General features: G+C 35.7%; 2 protein-coding genes across 4 annotated transcripts; both read left to right on the top strand.

The window, feature by feature from the left end:
- The first annotated feature begins 224 nt into the window (after window positions 1-224).
- On the top strand, window positions 225-5,457 carry LOC132604031 (uncharacterized). Of its 2 annotated transcripts, none has more exons than XM_060317350.1 (6): window positions 225-361; window positions 491-563; window positions 1,964-2,099; window positions 3,075-3,212; window positions 3,297-3,418; window positions 4,971-5,457. In XM_060317350.1, exons 2-6 carry the CDS (start codon window positions 520-522, stop codon window positions 5,128-5,130), a joined length of 600 nt encoding a protein of 199 aa, XP_060173333.1. In that variant the 5' UTR covers window positions 225-361; window positions 491-519; the 3' UTR covers window positions 5,131-5,457. The 2 variants fall into 2 exon arrangements, with proteins under 2 accessions (XP_060173333.1, XP_060173334.1); XM_060317351.1 differs by having other exon boundaries at window positions 265-361; window positions 509-563.
- A 5,858-nt stretch (window positions 5,458-11,315) lies between these two features.
- LOC132604030 (uncharacterized) lies at window positions 11,316-19,666 on the top strand. Of its 2 annotated transcripts, none has more exons than XM_060317349.1 (7): window positions 11,316-12,155; window positions 14,232-14,367; window positions 15,060-15,197; window positions 15,304-15,468; window positions 17,225-17,362; window positions 17,472-17,593; window positions 19,084-19,666. In XM_060317349.1, the coding sequence occupies exons 1-7, from the start codon at window positions 12,112-12,114 to the stop codon at window positions 19,223-19,225; spliced, it is 885 nt and encodes a 294-aa protein (XP_060173332.1). In that variant the 5' UTR covers window positions 11,316-12,111; the 3' UTR covers window positions 19,226-19,666. The 2 variants fall into 2 exon arrangements, with proteins under 2 accessions (XP_060173332.1, XP_060173331.1); XM_060317348.1 differs by having other exon boundaries at window positions 19,078-19,666.
- The last annotated feature ends 1,771 nt before the right edge of the window (window positions 19,667-21,437 follow it).

The following is a 21,437-nucleotide window of genomic DNA, read 5'->3' as shown; positions in this document are numbered from 1 at the left end:
ATTTTGCTTGCACGTGTACGAATTTTGCAACATTCGGAAACACAAGTGTAACTACGTTTCTAATTACAATTTAAACTATAACTATTTATGAAATTTTCTCTATTATATAATTCAGATAACAGTAAATTTGGGCCCTCGGCATTTCTCCAACTAAGCCCAGACCACTCCAACAGCCCAATCAAAGTCGGTCAATTAATCCTCCATCGTAGCGCGTGCCTAACACGCTAAAAAAGGAGCGTCAGCTCAGCTAGCAATCATAAAAGTATGACACGTAAGAGAACCAAATCTTACAACATCGTCAAAGTGAATTCAACGATCATTTGATCAATCAAATCTATAATTGCATGACGAAGAATCTCAGGTTGTTTTATTTTTAAGCAAAACAATTAGAAAATAAAATTTATAAGAATTAATTTAATTAGTTAACCTATCATTTTCCTTCTCCATTATTGTATTTTAATTAATCCCTTTTTCTTTGTTGTTATCTTAGAGTGTTTTAATCAAACAGGTGTTTAATTAATGGCTATAGCTTGTGATCAAGCAACAAGTATCTGCAGTCACTGGTAAGTTATTTTCATCCTCTTTTTTTTTTTTTTTTGATGAAGATAATTAGAAGTGTATGAGAACTGTTACTTACATAATTATTTGCTTCCTTTTTTTGGTACCTTAGCTGGAATTTATACAGACAATATTTGGGTTTTGCTTTTTAGCTGCAATTTTAGGGAAAATTACACTCTATGTTTACTGGGATAAAATATTTACAATACGTAGCCCATATTTTGAGTTTGTTCCCGGTTTAGCCTATATTTGTGTATATACATCTTTTATACAAGGTTGATACCTTATGTATAATGCTTTCCCCCAGGTATTATGTTGTATAATATTGTATATCGGGTTACGTGGCGTAATATTTTATGTTGGGCTCTACATTTTTAAAAATTTCCCCCTTTTTTTTTTTTAATGGATGAAGATAGCTAGAAGTGTATGAGAACTATAAATTCAATATCATTTGCCTCGTTTTTGTTACCTTAGCTGGAATTTATACAGACAATATTAGGGTTTTGCTTTTAGCTGCAATTTCTTGCTCCCAGTGAAGAAGGAAAGGTCTTTAATTATAGGATATTAATGTGTATTGACAATTGGGATACACCATCTTGGTGTCTTTTTTAAAGAAATAATATTGATTTATCAGCAAATTATGATCACGCTTTTAGCGTGGTTAAGGGGTTGCAGTAGTTGCAATTTGTGTTCTCCATTTTCCTATTATTACTTGCAATGTACATAAAGTCCAGTACGGAAAAGTAATCACCAGCTAGGTTTTTGGTTGATTGTGATGTTGGTGGAAGTGTTACGACAACGACAACAACATACCCAGTATAATCCCACAAGTGGGGTTTGAGGAGGGTAGGATGTACGCAGACCTTACCCCTACCTTGGGTGGAAGTGTTAATTAGCATTATTCATTTTGCACCAGGGTTGTGAGTTACAGGAACATGTGGTTTTATTGTTGAATCCTCATTTTCTTACCAATGGAAGCTGAAGAGTTCATGTCTTTAGTAGATGATGAATGATTGCTGGGATTGTGGATAACACATCGTAAAATTGACAATGAAGTGATGAACCTTCCAGGTTTTTTTTTTTTGGTCGAAATGGACAATTTTGTATCAACCAAGTGGAATATTTACGAAGCACTAGTTCAGTTTTGGACTATAGAACTAGATCTCAAGGATTATTCTACTTTTCCAGCCTTCCAGCTTTACGCTTTCTGTCTTCAAATCTAAGCTGTAAGACGTGTAGTTTAACAGCTGTTGCCATTTGTGCATGACCAATCATATCATGCTAGATGTCAATGTTTGTTCACTTTGTATGTTTATCAGCTTCTTCTTATCTAATTAGAAATATGATCTTTGCCTCTGTGGTTTTATATTCATCATTCGCTAATTTGAAATTGTTATGTTTCCAGTGACAGAGCGGTTCCTTCTTCCAATCTCGATTTGCATGTTGCTCACTGTTCCCGGAAGCTTGAAAAATGTAAAATCTGTGGGGATATGATTCCGAAAAAACACGCAGAAGAGCATTTCTTGAGCACTCATGCTCCGGTAAGTGTACCTATTTATTTAAGAGATTTAGATTAATGCTAAATAATACAAAGAGGTAAAGTGGTCTGATGACTGGACACCAGCCCACCCCTACCCCAAAAAAATATAGTAAAATCCAAACTTTTCGGGGTTGTTAAACTCTCGATAGTCGATACATTCTAATTGCAGGGATTGAAGCTCTAGTTAGAGAAAAGGCACACCCCTTCTCTATGATTTCACTAAGTTGTCCTATAAAAAAACAAGATCATTTTTCTTGGACAAGTAAAGAATTTTATTCATGTGAAAGCACCAAGTGGTGCATAACAAATCACCAAGATCTCTTGGGGTCTTAAGCAAAGCGCAATAGCGCGCGTTAAATGAAAGAAACAAAAACATGTTTGTCATGGAAGAAAAGATAATTATAACTCGAACAACAATTATATGTAAAGCTACAATTCAGTTATAACATATGAAATAAAAATCACGTGAATCAAGTTTAACGACCGTTTTGAATTCTGATTCAGATACAATTTTAGGTTTTTAATTTGGGTCCAGGGACTTGTTTTCTTATACTTTTTTGATTTTCATATTCCTCATTTACTCGTAAGTTTTTTGTAACAATTAATAAATCATATTTTTTGTTAATGTCGGCCTTTTCAAACGCTTTGGTGCTATCATCAAAGCCAGATCTAAGCGTTCAGCCTGTCCTGCACCTAGTTTCAGGGCTTAAGAGTGCTTGAACAGAGTCTTTAAGAACATTCTATTTAAGTTATACCTCTTACTTTCTTCTCAAGTTTTTGCATTTGGTGAAGATATGTTTTGTATTACCACCTACTCTGCTTCTATCATTCTGTTCCGATTTAGGGGAAAGTTACCTTCCTCCCTCCCCTTTTTCAACGCTGAGGGATTACATTCTTTTCCCACTTCTTCATAGTTGCTGTTTTTCAATAAGCCAACTACAAACTTTTTAATGTGATTTTATGCATGAATTTTCAGGTAGCCTGTTCTTTATGTAGCGAGACAATGGAGCGGGAGGTATTAGCTGTTCACGAAGGTCAAAATTGCTCACAAAGGATTGTGACATGCGAGTATTGCGAGTTTCCTTTGCCTGCAATTGATTTATTTAAGCATCAGGTTACAATGACTATCTATGATTAGGCTTCTTTCTATTTTGTACTTTCTCAGGGTAAATGTTTGATATCTGCATTCCTTTACCAGGAAGTATGTGGGAATAGAACAGAACTCTGCCATCTATGTAGCAGATATGTTAGGCTCCGTGAAAGAGATGGCCATGAGAGTAGATGTAATGGACGCACAAACAACATTGCAGAATCTTCCAGGTATACGGACGTAGAATGTTTATTTAATAGACATTTTTCATGTCTCCAAGGTCGTTTTGAACCTTCCTTTCAAAGTTGAGTAGATTTTGGCTTTGATTCTTTGGTGATGTTTATGAGGTCCAACTGTCAGCTCATTGGAAGCACGCATCTCTCTGTCTTTTTTACCTAAATGATATTGTCCCTCAGACATGCATTTATCAATTATCATGTTTATTTTTTGCTTTCTTCTCTTATTGGTACCACTGGTCTATGGATCTTGTCTCAATAATTAGTGAGCACTGACTTACAAGACTTAAAACCCCTTTCTTAACCCCACCTCCCTCCCACCTGAAGACAACAGAAAAGAGGAAACATTTTGTATAGATGCACTGTGGTGAGTGGTCATGATATAATGAACCTAACATCATCATGGCTGGAAATGAAGGCCGCTTGGTTAGTGATCGCGATTCACGACTAATAAACCTGACATCATGAAGGGTAGATGGGTTCCAGACATGTGAAATTTGCTGGTTAGTAACTGTGACGAGGCATGCTGCCATGGAATACTTTTCTCCTTTTCGATCCAATCTACATAGCATAATCTCATCTAAAGGGATATTGGATAAGTTGCTTTTGAGCTATGTATGTAGTAATGTAGATGTGAAAATCAGTATTTTTCCTACCTGAACATTCACATCCACTAGAATCTCTGATAAAATCTAGGTCAGACATGGCCAGGGCTAAGCTGGCATATGTTTATACACTTGTTTCTCATCCGTAATGCAGTTAGTGCATATAAATATGTATGTGCTTGTTTCCTTTATGTTGTACATGCCTGTAAAGGGTGATCGAACTCCAGTTTTTTGTAAGGTTACATGAACTTCTTTTTCTTCTCTCTTTGGAGTTAATCCTTCCTCCATCTTACCTATGTTCATCAAGAATGTGTTTGCTTTCTTCTTATGCTGTCAGCTTTGTCCTCCCTTTATATATTTGAGATACTCTCATTAGAAAGAGTTCTTTCTGCTTTGCTCATAAATAGAAGATGGCTCTCTCATACTTAGACTCTGGCACTTCTAAGTTTGTCAAGTTTACAATATACTACATAGCTGGAATAGGAATCCAGATTTGAGAAAAGGGGGCTTAAGATCCTTTGTCAGAAGTCTTAATAGTACACTATATGAGAAATCTGGGGTCTAGGATCAAAAGAGTTAATAAGAAAATGTGCAGTTGTTAGCTCATGCAATGCCCTATGCCGAATCAATATGGTTTTAAAAAGATAATAGGTGAAAGTGTGTGATTTTACCGCCTTCCATGGAAGTTAATAAACTCAAGGTGCTCCCAGATATGCGCATGTGGTTGTTCATGTTGCTTACACATAGGTTTTCTCTTTACAACTTGCCATCTACTCCATCCATTGCAATTGTTTCCATCATATGGCTCGTCCAATAAATTAAATACACTTCTAGACCATCTACCAACACTTTGCAACTGTACTATTGTGCTGCTTTATCTGCTGTTGTATGGCAAGTGCTCTGGTCTTTACGTTTTCATTCCATTTCTTGTATCATTGAAGGAACACTAGTCCAGCTGAGAGAGATCGCAGTGCTCCTAGAAGGCAGCCACATGAACTTTCCAAGAAGGGGCTTCTATTTACAATTGCAATAACGGGTGTTGCTGTTTTGTTTGGCTCACTTATTTTCCAGAGGAAAGCTGAAGACAATCAAGTTCCCTAGCAGCTTTACTGTAATCCGTCAACTGATATTTTGCCAACTTGATTTTCTTACTATCTGAGAAGTTAATGTAACGACGTCTGCGTCCTAGAATTCATAATGTACCTGCAAGCAATTAACATGCAAATCAAAGACGAGTTTCAATAGTACATGAACTGTTGTATGTAAATAATAACTTCTAAAGTTCATTTGAAATTGTGTGGTACCCCCAGAAACTACAGGCGTAGCTAAGGGTGCAGGGGGTTCATTCAGATTCCCTTGCTGAACTATATATACAAGGTTTGTATTGTTTTGTCTGTATATATAGTAGATGCTGAATCTTCTTGGTTTCGTCGTGTATTTACTTATTTTTATTTGAATCCACTTAACAAATAATTCTGGTGATGTTACTGTATAAACCCCCGATGAACGTGTAATTTACACAATAATCCAGTCTTCCAAGAAGCTCTTTACATAACTTTGGGCCTTTTCTCCAAGGGTAAAACTCAGGCGAATTGCCCTTCTTTTGGGGTGGCGAATTGCCCTTCTTTTGGGGCGGTCTTTAAATTTTGCTCCTCATATTTGTGGTCTTTAAATTTTGCCCCTCATATTTGTGGTCTTTAAGTTTTGCCCTTAGCTTGGATACCTGAGGTTCTGGGTTCGAACCCCCCGCTCAGGCATAAAATAAAAAAATAATTTCGCAAGGCAGGGCTGGAGGGAGTGTATGCCGGATCCGGCATAAAGTCCTTAAGGAAAAACTAAAGTTATGCCGGAGGGGGCATAACTTTTCCTCAAGGCATAGTTTAGTTATGCCTTATGGAGCAAAATTTTTCCTTTTAAGGAACTATGCCTTATGGGGCAGACTTTTAATTAAGGCATAACCAAAAGTATGCCTCATAAGGCAGAACTTTTCCTTAAGGCAAACTTTTAGTTATGCCTTAAGGAAAAGTTCCGCCTTATGGGGCATACTTTTAGTTATATTTTATGGGGCACACTTTTAGTTAAGGCATAACTAAAAGTATGCCCCATAAGGCGGAACTTTTCCTTAAGGCATAATTAAAAGTTTGCCATGAAAAGTAAAAAAAAAAATATATATGTGTGTGTGTGTGTGTGTGTGTGTGTCTTAAGGCAAAGTCTGCCCCCTCCGGCATAACTTTAGTTTTTCCTTAAGGATTGTATGCCGGATCCGGCATAAAGTCTTTCAGGAAAAACTAAAGTTATGCTAGAGGGGACATAACTTTTCCTCAAGGCATAGTTTAGTTATGCCTTATGGGGCAAAACTTTTTCTTAAGGAACTATGCCTTATGGGGCAGACTTTTAATTAAGGCATAACCAAAAGTATGCCTCATAAGGCAGAACTTTTCCTTAAGGCATAACTAAAAGTAACTTTTCGGTCTTATGGGGCATGCTTTTAGTTATATTTTATGGGGCACACTTTTAGTTAAGGCATAACTAAAAGTATGCCTCATAAGGCGGAGCTTTTTCTTAAGGCATAATTAAAAGTTTGCCTTGAAAAGTAAAAAAAAAATATATATATGTCATAAGGCAAAGTCTGCCCCCTCCGGCATAACTTTAGTTTTTCCTTAAGGATTGTATGCCAGATCCGGCATACACTCCCCCCAGCCCGGCCTTGCGAAATTATTTTTTTATTTTATGCCTGAGCGGGGGTTCGAATACAGAACCTCAAGTATCCAAACGAAGGGCAAAACTTAAAGAACACAAATATGAGGGACAAAATTTAAAGGCCACTCCAAAAGAAGGGCAATCCGTGCAAAAAAATGAAACTCAAGAATAGTCATTTTCGGACTTGTAATCGTAAAGTAGTCAATTTTTTGGAATCAATGACACTGCCATGAATTTCGAACTTAAAAAGTGCAACTTCGTCACAGTATTCAGGACTCGAGTTTCACCTTCTTAAGTTTGACATTCATGACAATATCCTAGCTTTTTTGTTTGTTTAAGTTCGAAATCCATGATACTATCATAGTGATTCTGTATTAAAAAATGGGAAATTTACATGGCGTGGCAAACTAATAATAGGCAATTATATTTAGTAGTCATAGTTTGCATTAATTACTTTCCATAGTTAAAAGTTGTATGTTAATGACACTTATTAGCTATTAAGGTAAAATACATAACTTTCTCCTCCTCCTCCTCCTCCTACTCTCTCTAACGTCTACAACTCTCCTCTCTCTCTCTCTCTCTCTCTCTCTCTCTCTAACGTCTAGTTCTGTCTTCCTCTCTATCTTCTCCGGCGAGTGTAGCAGTCGCAGCCGTTGCCGTCAAATCTAAACCTAGGGTTTTGGATTGTTAACAACTCGTTTGATTGTTGTATGAATATGTGTTGATTTGAATGGATACGACGTTGTCTTCTTCGTCAGTGTCAGAGTCGTCTTCTTCTCCATCTTCTCTGGCGAGTTCTAACTGTAGTCGCCACACACTGACCGGAAAAGGAGTAGGTCAGTAAGGTCTAAATCTTACCAGAAAATACACTGTATTTTCCAGATCTGACTGGAAAATACATTGTATTGTTGTATACATACAGTGTATTTTTTATTGTTCGTCAGAGATCTAAAGTGTATTTTGTGCTTTTCGCCTATAGTTCGAAGGAGATTTTTTTGTATACAAATGAATACAGTGAATTTGAAGTGTATTTTTATTTCTTGTATCTCAAATCCGAGTGTATTTTATTTCTTATATCTCAGATCTGAGGGTATTCATTTTTTTCTAGTGTAAAATATAATGTTTCTTTATGTATTTTTTGCCTGTATTTCGAAAGGGAGATTTTGTACACAAATGAATACAGTGAATTTTGAATACAGCTGAATATCCTTGTATTTTCTTGCATTTATGTTGTATGAATACAATCGAATTTAAATAAAATAAGTTTAATACAATGTAAAAGTAGTTATGAATGAATACAGTCGAATTGAATACATCCGAATTCTTTTATATATAAAATGAATTTGAATACAGACGAATATCCCTATTTTTTTCATTTATGTTGTTTGAATACAACTGAATTTAAATACAATAAGTTGAATACAGTGTAAATCCAACCGAATTGGAATACAGTGAAATACAGCCGAATTTGAATACACGTTACTGTAGCTACGAAATGCAATTAGCAAAAGTGTAGTTATGCCTAAAAAATCCCACAAAGTTTAGTCATTTGTGTAAGTTACCCTAAAAAAAAAAGGGTAATTTTTGCGCGGATTGCCCTTCATTTTGGGTGGTCTTTAAGTTTTGTCTTTCGCCTAATGCCCTGAAGTTGTGGGTTCGAATCTCAGCTTAGTAAAAAATAAAAAAATCGCAAGGTAGATGTTTGGATTCGCAATCTAGATTTCTGCAAAATTTCACCTTGCGAATCCAAAATCTACCTTGCGAATTTTTTTAAAATTTTTGACTGAGTGGGGGTTCAAATCCAAAACCAAGGAATTTTTATCGAAGGGCAAAAGTTAAAGACCAGGGACAAAAATTAAAGACCACCCCCAGCAGAGGACAATCCTGCAAATTGCCCAAAAAGTTTCTACTTTTCAACGAACTATTAAATACTGGTAATGTTTAGAAAAAATGGGTCCGGAATATTGGTTAGAGAGTAGGGCAATTCGCAGGATTGCTCTTCCTTTTGGGTGGTCTTTAGTTTTTGCCCCTCAAAATGTTGGTCTTTAATTTTTGCCCTTTGCATTGCAATCCTGAGCTTCACATAGAAATCATGAGGTTCTGGGTTCGAACTCCCGCTCAGGCATAAATTAAAAAAAATCACAAAGCAAGGCTTGGGTTGCGTGTATGCCGGACCCGGCATACACTTCTTAAGGAATAACTAAAGTTATGCCGAACCCGACATAACTATAAGTTCCGCCTTATAAGGCAAAGTTTATGCCGTAAGAAAAAGTTCCGCCTTATAAGGCAAAGTTTATGTCTTAAGAAAAAGTTCCGCCTTAGGGGCATACTTTTAGTTATGCCTTAACTAAAAGAATGCCCCTAAGCCGGAACTTTTTCTTAAGGCATAACTAAAAGTTTGCCTTATAAGGCAAAGTCTATATCTTAAGGAAAAGTAATGCTTTATGGACATACTTTTAGTTATGTCTTAACTAAAAGTCTGCCCCATAAGACATAACTAAACTGTGTCTCAAGGAAAAGTTCTGCCTTATGGGCAGACTTTTAGTTAAGGCTTAACTAAAAGTCTGCCCATAAGGCATAAGTATGCCGGGTCCGGCATACACGCGACCCAAGCCTTATCTTGCGATTTTTTTTAAATTTATGTCTGAGCGGGGATTCGAACCCAGAACCTTAGGTATAAGACCATTTTTCAAGCGAAGGGCAAAACTTAAAGACCACAAATATGAGGAGCAACATTTAAAGACCACCCCAAAAGAAAGGCAATCTGCGCAATTTTTTGTAGCCTGTACGAATTGGGTGAATGACCTATATATACATAAGAATAGTATATATTTACAAAATATAACGATACTTTTCAGTTTACAAAACATACCAATAGATTTTTCACAAAACATATACGAAAAATTTGGTTCAAGGCTTAAAGTTCTGCTCAAATTTTGTGTATGAAAACTGTATGAAAATGAGTATATCCCACTCAAAGCTTAACATTTTTGCTCAGAATTTTGTGTATGAAAACTATATGAAATATGTATATCTCGCTCAAGGCTTAGAATTCTCACATTTTTTGTGTATGAAAATTGTAGAAAAATGGTATGAAATATGTACATAACTGTATAAAATTTGTAAAAAGATTATGTTAGGTTTTTGAAAATTTAATACAACTACAACAACATTGTATACAACTTTCAGACAATATTAATACAAATGTTTATTCTTGTTAAATGTACAAACAGAGAATTAACACTAAAAAGCTAAATTTATGCCTCCCTATCTCTGATTTGTTGAGCAGGTCTTTGATATAGTAGATCTATTGCTATTGTGTGCAATGAAACAATAGCAGTGGGAAGAATTACTCTTTTAAATCATTGTACCCATGGCGGCCTATCAAGAACAACATAATAACCGACTGTTAATCAATTTCATTTAGTAATTCTCCAAGTTGAAGCCTAATCTGCAGGGAACCAGCACTGTGCAGAGGTTCAGAAGACAAAAATCATGCCGTATCGAGTTCAGTTTCAAAGACAACATCGAAATCACCATTCTCACTCAACTCAAGTAAATCAATAGATCTAAGTGCCTCCGCTGGCCGCCGCACTTCCGCTTTCAACCTCCTCCATCGTTTCCATGTTTCTGACACTAGCTACTTCCCGCTTCGTCGTCAACCTCCTCCACTCATGAAAAGGGGGAAGATGGAGAGAGATGTTTCCGCATATATATTTTTTTTCCAGATCTGTTGTGTGAACATAAGGGAGGGAAGAGCATGCTTTTAATTGTTTCAGATCCGTTATGTTTTGTAATTTTATTTGTATATTTTGTAAATAAGGAAAAATAACCTTATGTTTTGTAATATAGAGTCCAAAGTAATATTATTAGGTCATTTTCCTGTGCAAATTTTACTTTCTCCAATTGATCCAACTAAGTCCAACGAGCCCAAGACCACTACAGCAGCCCAATCAAAGGCGGTCAATTAATCTTCCGTAAGTGAATCAAATTGTACAACATCATCAAATTGGATCTTAGGTTGTTTCACTTATTTACACCTTGTTTTGATCGTTGTTGCCCATTGTATGGTACTGTATTGTTATTACAATACAATATTTATTTTAATTGTTATTTAAAATACATTATATCATAGTGTTAAATTCGGCGTTACGTAATAGTGAAAAGCCCCATTAATAATCGATTTGGTGTGGTCGCGTTTTACCTAATTTCTCTTTCTAATTATGTCCTGACTTTGACCTGTTTCATAAGAATTATTCTTTTTTCTTTTCGTTTTTTTTTCATTTTATAATTTGAAAATTAGTGTTTGGTCGTGAAAATTTTAAATACAAATTGTATATAAAATTTAAAAAACATCTAAAATCCTGTTTTCACTTTTTCTTTTATGTTCAAATAATCAAATATTCTTTGTAAAAACTATAACCAAACATAACTCCAACTTCAAAAATTCCAAATAAAGTAAAAAAATATTTGATTTCTACATCCAAACGCCTAACTAGTATTTCATAATCCTATTTTACCCTTACCCTATATTATATATAACTCCACCCAAATACCCTACTCCACGTCTTCCTTTTTCTGCCTCGTCAACTTCTTGGTTTGTACGTCTTTCTTTCATCTTTATCTCCTTCTACGTTTTGGTAAAGAAACTTTGAGTTGCATGCATGTTTCGTTTTTCTTTTCTATTAAGTTGAACAGATGATATTCTAGGTAGCATGGACTATAGTTTATGTTCATACACTCAGTTGCATGAATTTAATTGTGTTTGGTTTTTTGGCTTGAGTTTTTTTTTTTTTTTTTAAGTTGAGCAGATGATATTCTAAGTAGCATGGCTATTTAATAGTTTATCTTCATACACTCAGTTGCATAAATTTAATTGTGTTTGGTTTTTTGGCTTGAGTTTTTTTTTTTCTTCTTTTTTTAAGTTGAGCAGATAATATTCTAAGTAGCATGGCTATTTAATAGTTTATGTTCATCTACTCGATTGCTCAAATTTAATTGTACTTGTTTTTTTGGCTTAAGTTTTTTCTTCTTCTTTTAAGTTGAGCAGATGATATTCTAAGTAGCATTGGCTATTTAATAGTTTATGTTCATACACTCAGTTGCATGAATTTAATTGTGTCTGGCTTTTTGGCTTGAGTTTTTTTTTTTATTTCTTTAAGTAATAAAACCAAAGTCCAAATATTATTTTTGCTTTCATTGATTTATTAAAAAAATAAAGTGTACATATCATTGTTTAGAATTTGCATGTTGTTAATAGCTTAATATATTTACATGGCATAATTTGTGATGAATTAGCAGTAAGAATTATCTGTATTATTTTTATGAGTAATTATTGATAAATTTAATTAGGTGTTTTCGCGGTGCTTTTGGAAGGGAATAATGGCTGTAGCTTCTGATCAAGCCACAAGTATCTGCAGTAACTGGTAAGTTTTGTTTATGAAGATGATAATATTCACTGCTGAGACAAGTTGTACATTGCGTTTGCAGAAGAGTACTTAGTCGTTAAGTACGTTAAAATTATGTTTGTTAGGTTAATACTTTAGTTCCTCTTTTATTTAAGTTATATAGTTTTGGTTATGCCACTATGGCCCAGTAATTAACTTTCTATTTAGCACTTCTAGTACCGAGTATAGTGCAGTCCTTTTCCCCTTTTCTGCTATGTCAGCATACATGGAGTACTATATTTGTTCCATTAGCAGAGCATCAATGAAACAGTACCTTTAATTTTACCCTAGTTTCTCTTAATGCGCGTTTGGAAACAAGAATTGTGAAATTTGGAAAAAAAGTAGTACTCCCTCTGTCCCAATTTATGTGAGCATGTTTAACTGGCTACGAAGTTTAAGAAAGAAAGTCTTTTGAATCTTATGGTCTAAAATAAACAAAAGAAATTTTTGTGGCTAGAAATTATTTCATTAAGGGAAATGGGAATTTTAGAGTTAAATATATAGACATGTGCCATTTTTTGGGACTGACTAAAAAGGAAAAAGTATCATATAAATTAGGGCAGAGGAGTTGTGTTTGGACATGCATACAAAGTGGAGTTGTTTTTGGATTTTTTTGAGTGATTTGTCAAAACAGCTTTTTGGAATTTTTTGAATTCCTCTATGTCCAAACAGTTTTCCGGAATAAAGTAAAAACTATTCATGGCCAAACAGGACCTTAGTTTTATTATAGCGGCAGCGTCTTTCCTTTCTTTTGTCTTTTCAATTTCCAACTCTTGTATCAGAAGATAGTTAGAAGTGTATGACAACTGTAAATTCCATAATCATTGGCCTCCTTTTTGGTACCTTAGGTGGAATTTACACAAGACAATATTTGGGTTTTGCTTTTAGCTGCAATTTCATGCCCCTAGTGTGTATTGACAATAGGGATAAACCATCTTGGTGTGTTTTTAATAAAATAATGTTTGTTAAAGCGAATGCATTAGTTCCGTAAAGACATGACACCTGGGCCTAACTCAACCCCAAAAGCTAGCTCACGAGAGGAAGATTGTCCAAGTCCATATAAGCAAACTACCGTCCATTCCCCAACCAACGTGGGACTCTAACCCACTCTTACACCCCTCTTCACGCCCAGGTCCAACTAGAGCGTGGACCGGTAGCCCAAACAGGAATGGACCTGGCTCTGATACCATGTAAAGATATGGCACCTGGGCCTAACTCAATCCCAAAAGTTGGCTCATGAGGGTAGGATTGCCAAGTCCATATAAGCAAACTACCGGTCCATTCTCCAAACAATGTGGGACTCCAACAAGTTCCAAGTTGGGTTTTCCATTTTGGTATTACTCTGATATGGACGAGTAAATTACAGCTAGGCTGTTGGTGTCTACTTGTGGATTGTGATGTTGGCAGAAGTGTTCACTGAGGTTTTACTCTTTCAATTCAATTTCGCACCGGGGTTGTGAGCTAAAGTAAAATGTGAATTTCTTATTGAATCCATGTTTTCATACCAATAGTAGTAGCATTATTCTCGTAGTTCTTTGTCCTTCTATTTCTCTTACTACCTGTTGTTTCTTGTGCTTCGGTTATCGCATTATTTGTTCGTTGTTACTGTTCTTTTTTTTTTTTTTCCAATGATTTCCCTATTATTTGCTAAGTCCTCTTTGATTAGATGTTTTCTTTTTCTAACTGCTTTTATGTGCGTAACTTGAGCCGAGGATCTTTCGGAAATAACCTCTCTACCTCCACGAGGTAGGGGTAAGGTCTGCTACACTCTACCCTTCCCAGACCCCACCTGTGGGATTACATTGGGTTGTTGTTGTTGTTGGAAGCTGAAGGGTTCATGTCTTTAATATATGATGAATGATCGATGGGATTGTGTAAAGTTTGACTAAGTGATGAACCTTCCAGTGCATGACCAATCATATCATGCTAAATGTCATGTTTATTCAAGTTTCACCTTGTATGTTTGTCAACTTCTTATTATCTTAATCAAATATGAACTTTGCTTATGTGGTTGTATATTCATCATTTGCTAATTTGAAATTGTTATGTTTCCAGTGACAGAGCGATTCTTACTTCCAATCTCGATTTGCATGTTGCTCACTGCTCCCGGAAGCTTGAAAAATGTAAAATCTGTGGGGATATGGTTCCAAAAAGACATGCAGAAGAACATTTCTTGAGAACTCATGTGCCGGTAAGTGAAACTATATATTTGCTCTCTTTGTTTTTTGTGGATGATGCTGAGGGGTTTATAGGGAAAAAGTTCTTTTTTCCCTTCTCTAATTGCATTCTCGACTTTTACACGCGAGGAGTTCTCAATTACCTAAACTGTATCATTTGATCACAACTAGTTTTTAGTGCCTTTTAGAGATAGATTTCTATATTTCATCAATTCAATTTCCTTTATTTTTCATCCAGTTTTCTTCAAGATACTGTTTATGTGAATATGCACTTTTATACAGCTGTCTGTATTTGTAAATACATATTTTTGTGTACCTTGTTTCATGGTTGTTTGCTATTTTCCTATTCCTCATTTACTCATAATGTTTGCTTAACAATTAATAAATCACATCGCTATGCACGTTTTTTTGTTTATGTCGGCCTTTTCAAGTGCTATCATTAAGGCTACATCACAGCGTTCAGCCTGTCCTGGGCTTAAGAGTGCTTGAACAGTCTTTAAGACCATTGCATTTAAGTTAGACCTCTTACTTCTCAAGTTTTTGCATTTGATGAAGATTTGTTTTGTATTCTCACCTACTTCTATCATTCTGTTCTGATTTACGGGAAAGATACCTTCCCCCCTCCCCTTTTTCGAGGGCTGGGGATAACATTCTTTAATAAGACAACTACAAACTTTTTTATGTGATTTTACGCATGAATTTTCAGGTGGCCTGTTCTTTGTGTGGGGAGAAAATGGATCGTGAGTTATTAGCTGTTCACAAAGGTGAAAATTGCCCACAGAGGATTGTGGCATGCGAGTATTGCGAGTTTCCTTTGCCTGCAATTGATTTATCTGAGCATCAGGTTATAATGACTATCTATGATTAGGCTTCTTTCTATTTTATACCTTTTTCTGGGTAATGTATGAACTTCAGTTACTGCTGTTTTAAAATCTGCTTTCCTTTACCAGGAAGTATGTGGGAATAGAACCGAACTCTGCCATCTTTGTAGCAGATATATTAGGCTCCGTGAAAGAGATGGCCATGAGAATAGATGTAATGGAGGCACAAACAAAATTGCAGAATCTGTTCCAAAAAGACATGCAGAAGATCAGTTCTTGAGCACTCATGCTCAGGTAAGCTAACCTATTTAATTAATAATCGTTAAATTGTGGCAGATGCCCAGGGGTTTTGCAGGGAAAAGATTCCTTTTTTTCCCTCCCTTGCATTCTCAACTTTTACATGCAAGGAGTTCTCAATTACCTATAACTGTATTATTTGGTCCCGATAGATGTTAGTGCCTTTTTGAGATAGATTTCTGTATTTGATCAATTCAATTTCCTTTATTTTCCTTCCAGTTTGCTTCCAGATACTGTTTATGTAAATATGCACTTTTCTACAGCTGTCTGTATTTGTAAATACGTATTTTGTGTACCTTGTTCATGTTTGTGCAATACCAAAGAACAGATTGAACTTGATTCTTCAATTTAGTTATTTAATAACTAAGTATGGTGCAAAGCATTGCAATTGAATTCTTTGTATAAAAGGATGAACCTTTAACGGTATATGATCCTATTCTTAACTATTGAAGAATTAATATAAGAGCTTTGGATTAATGCTGAACAACACAAAGAGGTGTGATGATTGGACACCAATCCAGCCCCACCCTAACAACAATTTTGGGGTTGCTAAACTCTTGATATCCTAACTGCAGGGATTGAAATTCTAGTTAAAGAAAAGACACACCTCTTCTCCATGATTTCCCTTAAGTTGTTGTCCTATACTACCTTAAGAAAACAAAAACTAGATCCTTTTTCTTGGACAAGTAAAGAATTTTATTCATGTGAAAGCACCAAGTAGGTGCATAACAAATCACCAACATCTCTTGGGGTTTAAGCAAAGTGCAATAGCGCGAGTTAAACGAAAGAAACAGAAACATATTTTTCTTGTAAGAAAGATAACTATAATTCAAACAACAATTATATGTGAAGCTACAATTAAGTTATAACGTATGAAATAAAGATCATGTGAATCAAGTTTAAAGACCATTTTGAATTCTGATTCAGATAAAAAGATGAAATTTTAAGTTCTTATTTTGGGTCCAGCGAGTTGTTTTCTTATACTATTTTAATTTTCCTATTCCTAATTTACTCATAAGATTTGCTTAACTATTAATGAATCACATTATTATACACATTTTTGTTAGTGTTGGCCTTTTCCTGCACCTAGTTTCAGGGCTTAAGAGTGCTTGAACAGAGTCTTTAAGAACATTCCATTTAAGTTATACCTCTTACTTTCTTCTCATATTTTTGCATTTCATGAAGATAAATTTTGTATTCCCACCTACTCTGCTTCTATTATTCTGTTCTGATTTACGGCAGTGTTATCAAATGTGAAAATTGCAAAAAGCTCTAAGGTGTTGGGGCTTTAAGCGCAAAGCGCAAATAAAGCATGGGCCTTAACGAAAAAGAGACAAATGGAGAAAAAAAAAATACAAATATATATGTTGTCCAAGACTGATAATTATAAGCACAAATAACACATATGGACAACAAAATTGAAAAAAAAAACGATAAAGTGAAATATCAACTGTTTAGTGTAGCCTCTTATGGAAATGCTCATTGGCAAGGAAAAGTATGTCTTAGAGCCTTGATGATGACACTAAAGCGCACATTAAGCGAAGCGAAGCTCAACATGTTTTGAGCCTCACTTCAGGGCTTAAGTGCGTTTAAACCGCGCCTTTAACAACGCTAATTTATGGGAAAGACACCTTCCCACCTCCCCTTTTCGAGGGGTGGGGGGATAACAATCTTTTCCCACTTCTTCATAGTTGCTGTTCTTTAATAAGCCAACTACAAACTTTTTAATGTGATTTTATGCCTGAATTTTCAGGTAGCCTGTTCTTTGTGTAGCAAGACAGTGGAGCGTGAGGTATTAGCAGTTCACAAACGCAAAAATTGCCCACAAAGGATTGTGACATGCGAGTATTGCAAGTTTCTTTTGCCTGCAATTAATTTACTTAAGCATCAGGTCATAATGACTATATATGATTAGGCGGCTTCTTCTATTTTATACCTTTTCTGGGTAAATGATTGAACTACAGTATCCTGCTGTTATAATATTATTATTCCTTTACCAGGAAGTATGCGGGAATAGAACAGAACGCTGCCATCTGTGTAGCAGATATATTAGGCTCCGTGACAGAAATGCCCATGAGAATAGATGCAATGGAGGCACAAATAACCTTGCAGAATCTTCCAGGTATTACGGACCTAAAATATTTTGTTTTGGTAGATGTTTTTCATGTCCCAAAGATCGGTTTGAACCTTTCTTTCAAAGTTGAGTAGATTTTGGCTTTGATTCTTTGGTGATGTTTATGAGGTCCAACCGTCAGCCTGTTGGGAACATGAATCTCTCTGTCGTTCTTACCATAATGCTATTGTCGCTCAGACATGCATTTATCATTCTTATTTTTTGCTTTCCTCTCTTACTCGCACAAGTACAACTGGTCTATGGATCTTGCCTCAGTGATTAGTGAGCACCGACTTACAAGACTTAGAACCCATTCCTTAACCCCACCAACTCTCCAACCTGAAGACAAAAAGAAAAACAGAAAATTGGAAACATTTTCTATATATGCACCGTAGTGTGTGGCCATGATACAATGAGCCCAACATCATCATGGCTGGATATGAAGACTCCTTGGTTAGTGATCATGACTAATAACCTGACATCATAAAGGGTAGGCGGGTTCCAGACGTGTGAAATTTGCTGGTTAGTAACTGTGATGAGGCATGCTACCATAGATACTTTTCTGATTTTCGATTCATCCACTTAGCATACACTCGTCTAAAGGGATATTGGACAAGTTGCTTTTGAGCTATGTATGTCGATATGAAAATCTGTATTACTCCTACCTGAACATGAACGTACTCAGAAATGGCATGTCTATACACCTGTTTCTCAGCCATACTGAAGTTAGTGCATATAATTATGTACAGGCTTGTTTCCTTTATGCTTTACCTGCCCAGTAAAGGGTGATCATTGATCAAACTCCAGTTTTGTGTTACACCGGAACTTCATTTTCTTCTCTCTTTGAGGTTAATTCCTCGTTCATCGTATCTATGTTCATCAAGAAAGTTTTTGCTTTCTTCTTCTGCTGCCAACATTGTCCCCCCTTTATATATTTGATACTCTTATTAGAAAGAATTATTTCTGCTTCGCTCATATGTAGAAGATGCTCTCACATACTTAGAGACTCTGGGACTTGTAAGTTTGTCAAATTTACAATATACTACATCAATGGGATACACATCCGGATTTGAGAAAAAGGGGGCTTTAATTTAGATCCTTTGTCAGAAGTCTTATTATTACACTATATGAGAAACCTGTACTCGAGGATCAAAAGAGTTAAGAAGAAAATGAGCAATTGTTAGCTCATGCAATGCCCTATGCGTAAACTTTATGGTTATAAAATAATCGGTGAAAGTGTGTGATTTTACCGCCTTTCTGTGGAAGTTAATAAACTCAAGGTGCTCCCACATATGTGCATGTGGTCGGTTATGTTGCTTACACATAGGTCTTTCTCTTTACATTTCAATTGTTTTCATCATATGTCTCGTGCAATAAAGTAAATACAATTCTAAACCATCTACTAATACTCTTTGCAACTGAACTATTGTGCTGCTATATCTTCTGCTGCATGCCAAGTGATCTGGTCTTTACTTTTTCGTCCCGTTTTGAAGGAACAGTAGTCCAGCTGAGAGAGATCGCGGTGCTCCTAGAAGGAAGCCACATGAAGTTCCCAAGCCTTGGCTTCTATTTACAATTGCAATAACGGGTGTTGCTGTTTTGTTTGGCTCACTTATTTTCCAGAGGAAAGAAGATAGTTGAGTGTGCAAGCAGCTTTACTGTAATCCATCAACTGGTACTTTATCAACTTGAATTTCTTACTATCAGAGAAGTCGTGCTAGAACTCATAATGTCCCTACAAGCAGTGGTGGAAATTTACACTGCATAGATACATAAAAGATTTTTTTTTTTTTTATATATATGTTGACTCTCCTTGTCTTTTTGATGTGTTTACTTCTTTATATTTTGATACCTCTCGGTTAAAATCCTGGCTCCGCCAGTGCCTACAAGCAATTAACATGTAAAATCAAAGACAAATTCCACTAATACATGAACAGATACTGTTGTAAGTAATCAGTTTGTATCTCTAGTTGATCAAAATAATGTAATTGCCTTCTTGAAAATTTTCCCATCCATGATGCAAAGAAGAGCAAGTTTTGTAGATGCTATAGGATGCAATGAGTTATTTGGAGTCACAACTGCAGAATGTTTCCCTGTTAATTAGGTGCTTTTGGTTGGAAAAAAAAAATTCAAACATTGACGTTCCACTATATATGTCCTGTCCAAGTCAAGGAACTTACGCTGAACAGTCCTAACATATGATGATTCAGATTCGGCTTACATCAGAAAATGCTCGGTTTACATCAGAGAACCTCGAGAACACTTGCACTGATGCCCTTAGCATCCTGAAGTTTATGTCGATTTTATCAAACTCCTTGACTACATGGTTAGAACAACGGGTGTCGATGGTTTTTAAAAAACCGATTTAACCGACCTATCGAACCATACCGAACCGATTTTTAGGTTTCTTTTAATAAAACTGACGGTTTTTATATAAATTTGTAACCGTACAGAATAATAAGGTCAGTTTTAAATTTCATAAAATAAACCAAAAAAATATGAACTGTATCGTATAAATTTATGTGTAATTATATTTTATATATCAAGTTTAAAATACTAAAATTTTCGCTTGCCCTCGGGTGATGGAAACGATTACAAGCCGTCAACATAATTCATATATACCCAAAGTCCTAACACTGAAACCTATTATACTACTTCTATATATTGAAACTATATTAGTTCTAGCATCTCGAATATTCTGATCTTCAGTTAGCTACAAGGTATAAGATATCTTTCCTCTCGTAGGATTTAAGTTTTTCTTATTGAATATTTAATCTCAGTAGACTTAGTTCTTGAGCCACCTCTTGATTGATGTAACACCCCGTACCTTTAACTTAAACTTTGATCATGATCCTAGATGTTATACCCCGTACATTTATACGACGAATTATCCGCAAGCAAAACGACTCAAGTTAAAGGCGGAATTATTTTCGGACATGAAATAAGAGCTTTTAATTTTCAACTTTGATTATCACAAAAATTGCTTATAAATTTTATTTAGCATAAAAATATTAATATTGGAGATTAGGAATTAATTTAATTATCGAAAGTGGGCCCCCACGACACGTGGCGAGATTTGGTTGGCCTTGAATAAAGATGGACACATGTCATGAAAATTGACACATGTCCACTTTGTAAAGATTATATAAATGAGCATAAGTGGATGACTACACTACAATTAATCTTGCAAATTAGGTTTTAGAGAGAGGGGTTCGGGCACTGTTCACGGCGGCGCTACTGTTCACGCCGCCACTGTTCACGGGCGGCGCCACTGTTCACGGCCAGCCCATTTTTGCCCCCTTCTACACAATTAATTGGAGAGATTTGAAGATCAAGAGGAGGAAAAAGATGGAGCTCATGGTAGCCATGGCAACTCACGGCCATGGCTTTCTTGAAGACATTTCATGGTGAAAAATTAGAGCTTGTCTCTAAGGTAAGATTTAATTCTTTTCTACATGTTTTGGAGGTAGTTTAGACTTGTATAGCTTGATAGATGTGTGTTGAATACAAACGGGTTATGTATGTGGATGTTGAATTATAAATTGAGCCGTGTAAGGGGGGTGTTTTGAGTAAGAATGAGGAATTGATTTTAGTAGCATTATGTAGGAATTAAATGGTTAAATTTAAAGTTATGTTGTTTTATGGACATATTGCTATCCTTGCTAAATTGAAAGGATTGAGGGTATGATTATGTTCATATGATTATTGTTGTTGTTATCATGGGTTATGTGATGAGAATGAAGGAAATTAATGGTTAGAAACTTTATAGAGGTCGTGTGGGTGTGTGAAGAGGAGTGTGGCCGTGAGCCATAGTAATGAAATAGAATGGTGAATTAAAATTTATTTAGCTTGT

This window comes from Lycium barbarum, chromosome 7, assembly GCF_019175385.1.
Source record: "Lycium barbarum isolate Lr01 chromosome 7, ASM1917538v2, whole genome shotgun sequence".
NCBI lineage: Eukaryota > Viridiplantae > Streptophyta > Magnoliopsida > Solanales > Solanaceae > Lycium > Lycium barbarum.
This window is presented reverse-complemented; position numbering and strand designations above follow the sequence as displayed.

Bases quoted from the DNA above. Each gene is read 5' to 3' on its own strand.
- LOC132604030 (XM_060317348.1), top strand. From the start codon at position 12,112: ATGGCTGTAGCTTCTGATCAAGCCACAAGTATCTGCAGTAACTG. The intron at 12,156-14,231 runs GTAAGTTTTGTT...TTATGTTTCCAG, and splicing joins ACAAGTATCTGCAGTAACTG to TGACAGAGCGATTCTTACTT. The intron at 14,368-15,059 runs GTAAGTGAAACT...ATGAATTTTCAG, and splicing joins TCTTGAGAACTCATGTGCCG to GTGGCCTGTTCTTTGTGTGG.
- LOC132604031 (XM_060317350.1), top strand. From the start codon at position 520: ATGGCTATAGCTTGTGATCAAGCAACAAGTATCTGCAGTCACTG. The intron at 3,213-3,296 runs GTTACAATGACT...TTCCTTTACCAG, and splicing joins TTGATTTATTTAAGCATCAG to GAAGTATGTGGGAATAGAAC. The intron at 3,419-4,970 runs GTATACGGACGT...GTATCATTGAAG, and splicing joins AACATTGCAGAATCTTCCAG to GAACACTAGTCCAGCTGAGA.